This window comes from Sphaerodactylus townsendi, linkage group LG07 (genome assembly GCF_021028975.2).
Source record: "Sphaerodactylus townsendi isolate TG3544 linkage group LG07, MPM_Stown_v2.3, whole genome shotgun sequence".
NCBI classification, from domain to species: domain Eukaryota; kingdom Metazoa; phylum Chordata; class Lepidosauria; order Squamata; family Sphaerodactylidae; genus Sphaerodactylus; species Sphaerodactylus townsendi.
Window position 1 is genome coordinate 23,739,122 of NC_059431.1, and position 9,925 is coordinate 23,749,046.

Consider the following 9,925-nt stretch of genomic DNA (forward strand, 5'->3'; position numbering starts at 1 on the left):
AGGACCCAGCCGCCAATAGTGCCCCGTCTTGGCCCTCAACATCTGGGCCACAACTACATCATTGAGACTCGCCATGCCCCCCTCCACCTTGGGGAGGGAGGGTTGTTTTTTTTTTAACACAATATTGGAACGCTGGACGCCACTTTATAACTTTATATCTTTGTATCTTGAATTTTTATTTAAATTTAATCTTGGGCTTTAAACTGAGAATGTATTGGGAGTTTTATCGCTGCTTTTAAATGTTATTTAATTACACTGTTTTAAATACTGTACACCGCCCAGAGCCCCTCGGGGATGGGGCGGTATAAAAATCGAATAAAATAAATAAATAAATAAATAATACACATACCTCAAAATCTTAAAATTCTCTTTACAGGTGGCATCTACAACCATCTGTTCAAGAAGCTCATACATTATATGACATCAGTACCATCAAATTAGAAAATAACCCTATCTGCCACAGCTTTGTAGATATTCTATTTCTTGGGAATGAGCTTTCTCAAAATAAGTCATCATATTAAAAGAAAACTAAACTGTAAAAAGAGTAAAAAAACTAAAAAAAATTCAGGGAGGGGGCTGAATCCACCTCTGGATTCCACGATTTCCACGAGCATAAATGCCCTCGCTGGGGCACTCACGCTGGCAGAAGGGCAAATCTGCTGGCACCTGACTGCTCTGGCACCCTGCAATGCCCAGCTACAACGCCTGGTCGAGCACTAGCGCTTGCACGCTGCCCCCAGCCCCAGGGACATTCTGAAGGAGGGTCATACTTTAGTCAGTCTCCAAACCCCTCTCAGCCCCCGTATGCCAGTGGAGCTGCAGGTGCAGATACTCCTCAATTTTCACGCATATCTCTATTCTTCCATATGTGGGAGTTAGACAATTTTTTAGAAAAACTTTCTCAGGAACAAACTAGTGAGTTTACAGTAGGTGTGGACCAAGTTGGACAGCACCAGATCTGCACACAATTTCCACCTCAGTGGCTTCAAACCACAGAAAAGTAACTGCCACTCCTTACAGGCTTATGTATACTAGTCAGATTTATCCGGCTTTGTGAATTGAGCAGTTTTTTTAACTTCATACATATACTGCCTAGTCTGCAACTACAGCACTAACCACTATAGCACATTGGCTCACTGAATTGAACTGCAGTGCACTCCACACCTAATCTGAATCAGAGTTATTTAATACCGAAAAATGGTTCTTCTGGTCTTTCTGTATCTCTACCTGTGCGCAGTACGTCATAAGTCTAACGAACAAAGCTCTGACTCATGAAAGTTTATGCCACAATACTTTTTAAGATGCTATAAGATTCTCATGGCTGCAGCAGACATTCATGTATACCCCCTCTAGAATTTGCATTAAGAAAACAAAGCTTGAATCCACTTTATCAGACAAATCTTCAGTTATTCCAGAATGCTGCTGGAACAATTGCATTGACTGCAGTAATACTGCATGCAAAACACTTCAATCTGTAACGAGACTAAGTAATTCTATTGCGTATATGACTATAAGGAACACTCCATTAAAAATTAAAGGCCAGACATGATTTGCTCCTTCAGCAAGTTGTTTCATAATATCTGCAAACTCGCCAGCTTACTCAAATGAACCTTTACTCATTTTATAAATATTTGTTCCAATAAAATTTCAGTGTGATCCTTCACCAGGAATAATTTGAATAGTCTAACATAGGGACACATTTCTGAATGATATGGGAGAGCAGAGATTGAGGAATATATAACGAATGATTCTTTTTTCCTCCATAAATGACAACATTTATTTTAAACAGGCATTTGAGTCCTTAAGATGAGCTGGATGCTGCAACAGCAGCTCTCTTAGGTTTTGGTGCTGTTCCTTCACGGAATCCATTCCTGCATATAAAACAGATAAGAGTCACTATACTATGAAAAATTTTGCAACGTTTTAAATACGACTTTATTAATTTGGTCAGCTTATCTCAGCTACAAGATGAAATCACTTATGAACTCATATGTTCAGACATTTTTTGAAATAACATCATGGACAAGCTGCTTAACTTCACTTTTACTTTAGCCAAGTCATGTTCATTATAATTTTGGTGAACACACTGGACGTTAAGAAAGATACTATTATACTTTGTCTCACAGAAAGAAAGAACCTCAATGCTGAAGTAATCTGCAGCCACTTTCTGGATCTTCTTTGCAGTGGGATGCTCCGCTGAGGTCCTAGTGCCTGCCCAATTCCTCCCCCCCACCCTCGCCAGTCCCATTCCTCCAGCTGCATTTAGGAAGCTGTTTTAAGCATCGATTATGTCAAAACCTTTATTCTACATGTTCAGCATGGCACTTTGATAAAAGAGCATTTCTTGTGCACCTAAAGGCTATTAGCAGAATCCTGCGATCATTGCACCCGCCATTTTGTGCCAGCTTCGCACTAAAGCAGACACAAAATGGCAGGTGCAATGATCACTGTCTGGGCTCGGCCATGGCTGCAGGCATGGTGCCCGGACTTGCCGGCTCCTGTGGGGGGCCGAGGGGCGATATGGCGGTGGGCGGTCTCACCGCCTCCTCGGGGGCAACTGACGCGGGAGGCAGCCAGCGGGCAGGCGGCGAGGCTATGACCGCCCTTCCCGTAGTAGCGACAGGGGAGGCCACAGGGCTGGCTGGATGAGTGTCAGCAGCGGGGACAGGGCCTAGTGCACTGCCGGGATGGGTGCAGCACTCCAAAGCTGAGACGGCTGTGGGGAAGGGCTGGAGGCCGCAGCAGGGGCGAGGGAAGGAGATGAGGGGAAAGGGATAATAGGAGGTGTGGCCGGGGGAGAGAGAAGCGGCTGGGGAAAGGAGGGAGGAGGGAGTTGGATGTGGCTGGGAAAACGCTGGCTAGCAGGGGCAGGAAGGGGGCCCAGAGCCAGAGAACAGACAGGGAGGAGAGGGCAATGGGGAAGTCAACCCCTGAGCCTACCGCGACCCTGTGAAGGAACAGGGTAGCAGCCACACCCAAGCTAGCATGCCCCTGTGAAGGAACAGGAGTTGCAGGGTGTGAGGGTGGGTGTGCGGGCGGGTGGAGGAAGCAGGGAGGGCTAAGGGCATCCGCCCAGCCCAGCGCCCTGTGGGCACGGTTGTTTCTTGGCCCATCGGGTCAACTGGAAAATCTAACATCTGGGGCCAACAACCCTCAGGGAAGGTGGGAAGGACCAGCAGCCCACGGGCCCCATGGTGGAGGTGGACCATCACAATCACAAAAGGTAAGTTCTGCTAATAGCCTTAGAGGAACTAAAAATGCTCTTTTATCAAAGTGCCATGCTGAATAGGGCACAGGTTTTGAAATGAGTGGTGCTTACAACAGCTTCCTAAATGCAGCCAGAGCATTGGGACTTCTTTAAACTGCAGAAAGATGTGACTGTCATTCCCGCCACACAACCCAAGACTACATTTCTTTCTTTTTGCTAAGACAAGGTACAGTTAACATATATACAAAGAGTATGTTGACTATTGCTCCATATTATCAGTGATGAGTACTTCATGGATTAGGTAGATACCACCACCAACACCAAAAGATACAAACAAGAAAAACTGCCACAGTATTTCACCCTCAAGGCTCCACTTCCAAGTTAAACAAAAGTAGAAAAAAAGTTCTCTGAGGAGGTTCTGGTATAGCCACACCAATGAGCATTGCAGTTTCTGTTAAACATGATCATCATTTGCATGCAGAAGCATGTTATTTCCTAATTCATATGGACCAAAACCCACACATGCAGCATAATATATAGAGAAATGAACTACATCGCTTTGATGGTACACAAAACAGACCCCGTGCTTGTACAAGGAATTATCTTTAGATGAGGGAATATGTTTAAGGTCTACATCACACTTCAAACAACATGCACATTATACTGATATACTGGAACTTTACTATTGTACCTGAATCTCCTGTAGACCTTTTTCAGATGCCTCATACGTCCAGTCCCAGTAGTATTGCGCCTTTTGGCCTTAGCACTCCAGTTGTCTAGAAGACAAAAAGGAAATTCTACAGCTCATTACACCAAACAAAAAATTAAACAAGCATCTGTAATTCAAAATGGTAGGAAGACTGGGAATGTATCTCACTGCAAAATGCTTCCACATTACCTAATAAGCTCTCTTCCATATATACAACTTTGCTCATTTACAGAAAAATATTTACAGAACGATAGACATGCGTTTGAAAACTCTGGCACTTACACTTTCTCTTGCGTTTAGCAGGATATCCACATTTCCCACAGGTAGATTTCTGAAGATGGTAGGCCTTAGACCCGCATCGTCTACACAAAGTGTGAGTCTTATTTCGGCGCTTGCCAAAGGAGGATGTTCCCTTCGTCTGAAATATTTAGGAAATACGTTTATATAAATGCATTAATTAATAATGTTTTGCTAAGAGTTGAAAGAGCAATAAGGTTTTCAATGCTTCAGATGGGATAAAAGCAACTCTATAAAGTGTTAAGTATTTAGGAAAATGTGTCTTAAACAATCCTGACCTGTGCTGAGAACTCACCGAAAGCAAATTCACAGCTTTATAATTTGCAGACTGGGATTCAACACTAGCCCGCCTTATGGGCCTGCTGAAATGGGGTTGTTTCCAGAATTTCCACAAATGAGGCAAATTTACAAATCTTTATCACCTTCCCCATCCCTCACTAAATTAATCTTTCATCTCCCAAAATCTGTTCCTGCAGGTCAAAAGACCTTCAGGAAAGATAAGGATGCAGGAAGAGAAAGCCACAACAACAGATTCAGCAAATAATCCCTCGGTGCTCTTTTGCAGAGGAATAGACAATTTCTGCTGAGGTGCTCCACTCCACATTCTACACTGTTACTATAGACCAGTGATGGCGAACCTTTTCGAGACCGAGTGCCCAAATTGCAACCCAAAACCCACTTGTTTATCGCAAAGTGCCAACATGGCAATTTAACCTGAATACTGAGGTTTTAGTTTAGAAAAAAACAGTTGGCTCCAAGGCGTGCGTTACTCTGGAGTAAGATTGGTGGTAGTCGGTGGCTTTGCTTTGAAGCAACTCTTCCAACAGGTGAATCATGACCCTAGGAGGGTTTACTCAGAAGCAAGCCCCACTTCCAGCAACTGAGCTTACTCCCAGGTAAAGGATCGCACTGTAGTTCTTTGCATGAAAATCAGTGGGGTTTAACAGCGCTTAACAGGGTTAACTACACTGCTTCCCCATAACTAGGTCTTAGGTTTAATGCTAATAATCGAGCCCAGTGGCCCAGGCCAGCCTAGATGTGTAGGGGCGGGGTGGGGGTGACTCTTTGCGCGTGCCCACAGAGGGGGCTCTGAGTGCCACCTCTGGCACCCGTGCCATAGGTTCGCCATCACTGCTATAGACTGTCTAGACTTCAGGATCACTACTGGGGTGGGGATGATTAAAATCCCTTTGACAAATTGCTCCATCTGCTGAAAGTCTGGACCAACTTTATGAAGCACATACATGAATCTTTCTGTACATCTGTAAAATTATCATAATCATGCTACTTTTACACAGCAGACACCATTATATAATTGCGACCATGACTTATTATTTTTTAAAAATCAGATTTAACTTGAAATTCTATGTACTTTAGGTTACTTTAATTAGTTAGAGCTGCAATGGTGTGCACAACCATTTGAGAAAGTCACATTAGATCAGTAAAGCTTATTTTTTACCAAAAATCTATAGGATCATTCTGTAGCACATTAGTCATCTCAACAGACTTTATTAAGAAATTATTAACTGTTTTAAATTGCAGATTTATTCCACAATTGCAGCATTTTTTAATTCACAAAGAAACAATTTGGAAACGATTACTGGCACCACCTTCCTAGAGTGCTTTCACAAATCTTATTGATAAACACTGCCCCCCAGTCTGTTCACCATTATTTTCCCATCAAAAGTATTCTGTTTCAGTGTACTGGAGGCCCCAACAAACCAAAGAATCCATGCATCCTCCGAAACACTAACGAATTTGTCAGATTCTACTTACAAAAATTATGTCGTTTTTGGAATCTGACAAATTCTACTTACAAAACTAAGACATTAGCTTGCCAGAAGACTATTATATCAGCTGGGGTATATGAAGTGTGCTGTTGCACAATTCACAATGGCACGAAAATTTGCACGATAAACAGAGGTGCACGGCTTGCAGCTCCCCCACCAGCATCACACCCCCAGCCCTTTAAGGCTTGCTCTGAAATGAAGTGAAAAGGCGATGTAGACGCGAGCGGCCCGAAAGATAAAGAAAATGTCCACGCTTTTTATTCGGCTTTATCTCACAGCCGAGCCCCTCTCCCCAGCCAAAGGGGCTGACAGGCCAAGAGGGGAACGAGGCCTCGCTTTCGGACCCTTGCAATAGGGCCCCACGGGCCTGGACTCGGATAAGTGGGAGCTGGACCCTGATCGGCCACGTCGCCCCAAGACAGACGGAAAGGAGGCCATACACGGCTCCCCATCCCCAACGGCCTCCAGGCTGCCTTTTCCTCCAGGTCGGCCGGCCAAAAATATCAAATAGCCGCCGATGGAAACGGATTCCACACCCGCCCCGTCCCCACACTCACCATCTTCCTTCAGCCGCCCGGACCAAAGAGAGCTAAGCCCGCCCCCACTTCCGCAATCCTAGCTACGTTTCCGGTGAAAAGCGGTGCGACCGCTAAAATGGTCCGAGGGAAGGGGAAAAGGGTGACACAAGCCTCGATGGTTCAAGATAAAGCTTTCTGTTTCTATGGTAACAAGGAGCCGGCCTGGACCGGATGATGTCACTGAGCTCGACTAGTCACTGGGCACTGGGCGGGGAGAAGGGAAATTATTACCCGCGAGAAACTTGAGGGAAAGTAGATGACTCCGCCCCTTTCTCCGCCCTTCGCCGTCGCTTGTCATCAGCATGGTTTTCTGCGCTTGGTGCAATTGCAACGGGGGAGTAGGCAGTGTCAGCGTGGCTCACTTTGTAGACTGCGTCTTTTAAAATTTGTTGTTGTGGTTATTAATAATAAGCAATTATCGTGGCATGCCCCATTGCTACTAGCAACTCTGCAATAACAAATGCAGTTCCAAGAGGCCACATGCGAGCACAACAGCTTGAATTTAACAGGAATCACGTGGCACCTTAAAGACATATTTTTATTCCAACATGAACTTCTTGGAAAGCTGATACTGGAATACAACGTTGCTAGTCTTTGAAGTGACACACAGCTGTTTATTTTTCAAGCAAAATAGACAATGTGGCAAAGCCTCATGGCCTAAAATTATACTGATTTTAACGTTTCACAAAGCAATAAAATGTTTTTATTCTTCTACTGCAATGAGTTCTTGTTGATATAAACTGTCTGAGGAGAACAGTTGTAAATATTTTAAAGAAAACCTAATGCAAAACAATACAGAGCGATTTAAATAAAACAGGTTGTTGTGTGCTTTCTGGGCTGTTAGATAAAACAGTTCTTTTTGTATGTGTTTATGCATGGAATTTCCCCCCAAATGAGCAGAATTTTGTAGTTCCCTAACTAGGGTTACCATCTGCTGGTTGGGAATTTCTGGAGATTTTGGGGTGTCTGAGGAGGGAAGAGTTTGGGGAGGGAAGAGGACACAGCTGAATATAATACTATAGAATCCACCCTCCAAAGCCGCCTTTTTGTGCAGGGGGACAGATCTCTGTCATCTAAGAGTTCAGTTGTAATTCTGAAAGATCTCCAGGTCCCACCTGGAGGTTTGCAACGCTGGCCCTGAAAGCAACTTCTGGGTTACTTGATAACACCTGATTTTGTGATAAACGAGAAATGTGTTTTCTACCAGGGATGAGGATGAGTCATAAGGCAGGATGCTTCTGGCAGGACAAGATAAAACTGCTGGATGACTAAGCTGAAGAGCAAGCCTTGTATCAGATTGTACATATTGAGTATGTTTAATAGGCTAATACATATTAATTTCTCCTCCTGCTCTGATGACAAACTGTATTATAAGGAACATATTGGAAGAATATGGGAGGGGGCTGCATATTAAGGAGGAACATGTAAATAAGCGAACCGGAAAGTTGTGAGTGTTAGTACCCTTAGCCAATGGGAGAAAAGAGTGGGTGTGGCGAATTCGGGAGAAGGGAATAAACATGCTGTACCCTGTTTCCCCGAATATAAGACATCCTCAAAAAATCAGACATAGTAGAGGTTTTGCTGAAGTGCAAAATATAAGGCATCCCCCGAAAGTAAGACATAGCAAAGTTTTTGTTTGGAAGTATGCCCGACGAACAGAACATAGAAAAATAAGACATCCCCTGAAAATAAGACGTAGCGCATCTTTGGGAGCAAAAATTAATATAAGACACTGTCTTATATTCGGGGAAACACGGTAGATATACTGTTTCAGTGGAGTCTGCCCATGTGGGGAAGGCTCCCCTTTCTTTGCAACTAAAGCTACTTAAAACTCTCTTCTGTTGGCTTGATATTTGGAATAGAAATATTGGAATTTGCATGACTCAACCAAGGCTGATTCTACACAAGCAACACTGTTTCAGGGAACCCGTTTCTGTAGACTGTGTTGCCGTTTGCACAGTAGCTGCAGGAGCCAGCCAGGATTGTTGGGATCCAGTGGCAGGAGGCAGCATGGTTTGCACAGGAAACGCAGTGTTTCCATGTGAACCACACAGCTGAAAATCCCCCCCCCCACCTGAGAATCCCCCCACCTTCCTACACGGCATGATGACTGCCCATTAGAGTATCCCCTCTAATGGCAGCCGCCTGGAGAATCCACCATAATGGTGGATGGAAGGGGGTGGGGATTGAACGCTTCCTGTTTGTTGTAGGTCGCACAGGCAAGCAGGGAGCATTTGCAACCCGGGTTAAAGGGGAAAAGTCGCTAATTTAGCAATTTTCATTTAATCCAGGTTCTGGCCAATAAAATGGGTTAGCATTTGGGCCATGCAGAATGACTCCAAGTCTGGCTGCTTGTTACCCTTCAACAGCAGCCACCTAACAAAAGCCAGCGTGGTACCCCAGTTAGACTGTGCTTCAGGACTGAGTCCGAGAGACCCAGGTTCAAAATCCCATCCTGCTGTATAAGATCAGGGGTTGATTTTGGACCAGTCGCATACTTTCATTATAACCAACTTCACTGAGTTGTAGTGAGATTAAAAAGGAGACAAGAATATAAGGAGTTTTGATCCCCACTGGTGAGAAAGGCAGGGTATAAATGAAGTGAACAAATAATAAATATTGCTGAAGATAGGAAACAGATGAAAGACAAGCTGTTGAATGGCTGAAAGGATAAGGCTGGGAAAAAGGAGAAGAGAAAAGAATGAGCAGAAGGAGGGGAAGGGGGAAAGTTATGTGTCCCTCCACAAGTCCTTGCGCCTTGTGGGTTCCTGCCTGGTGGGTTCCTTAGCCCGCTGGCTGGCACCACACAAACTGTACCCTAGTTCTCCTAGGCAGATGCCCAGGAAGGGATGAGAGCTGAAGAAACAGAGGCAGATAAAAGCAGAATTGTTGTTTGATGGGGAGAAAGAGACAGGGAAAAACTAGTGGCAATGGGAGCTTTTAGGAAAGGGAAATGAGATATGTGAGCTTATTTATTTTTGCATTTATATCCTGGCAGTCCCCCAGGGGACTCGAGGTGGCTTACAATCAACATATAATAAAACATATTATACTTGTTTTTAAAAGTTCCCACTTGATTTAAAATCTAACCTTGGGAATATCCAAAATAATTTATTTTTGCTGGATAATCTTCACTGAACAGAGATTCAGTGGAATAGAATTTACAGTTTTAAGGAAATGGAGAGCAAACGGGAACAAAACCCAGCGAATTAACTCAGATGGGAATCAACAGCCCCTTAAGTAACAATTTTAATGCTTTGCTAATGGCATTAAATTGCACTTATTTTAATGACAGTTGTTAAGGATTATTGTGTACTTTCACCCTTTAAATGCTAACTTTCTG

General features: G+C 44.0%; 1 protein-coding gene and 1 non-coding gene across 2 annotated transcripts; both read right to left on the reverse strand.

The window, feature by feature from the left end:
• Window positions 1-1,751: 1,751 nt before the first annotated feature.
• RPL37 (ribosomal protein L37) lies at window positions 1,752-6,715 on the reverse strand. Its single transcript, XM_048504250.1, has 4 exons — window positions 6,562-6,715; window positions 4,200-4,335; window positions 3,900-3,984; window positions 1,752-1,871 (listed from the first exon to the last, which is right to left on the reverse strand). Exons 1-4 carry the CDS (start codon window positions 6,562-6,564, stop codon window positions 1,802-1,804), a joined length of 294 nt encoding a protein of 97 aa, XP_048360207.1. The 5' UTR covers window positions 6,565-6,715; the 3' UTR covers window positions 1,752-1,801.
• Window positions 1,950-2,029, reverse strand: LOC125437355. The gene has a single exon (XR_007245194.1). It is a non-coding gene; the product is annotated as a small nucleolar RNA SNORD72 (small nucleolar RNA).
• Window positions 6,716-9,925: the final 3,210 nt, after the last annotated feature.

What these genes read in the sequence shown, in the direction of transcription:
- RPL37 (XM_048504250.1), bottom strand. An exon ending in TGCTAAACGCAAGAGAAAGT is followed by an intron (nt 3,985 to 4,199) that starts GTAAGTGCCAGA and finishes TTTGTCTTCTAG; the next exon opens with ACAACTGGAGTGCTAAGGCC. An exon ending in AAGGTCTACAGGAGATTCAG is followed by an intron (nt 1,872 to 3,899) that starts GTACAATAGTAA and finishes TTTTATATGCAG; the next exon opens with GAATGGATTCCGTGAAGGAA.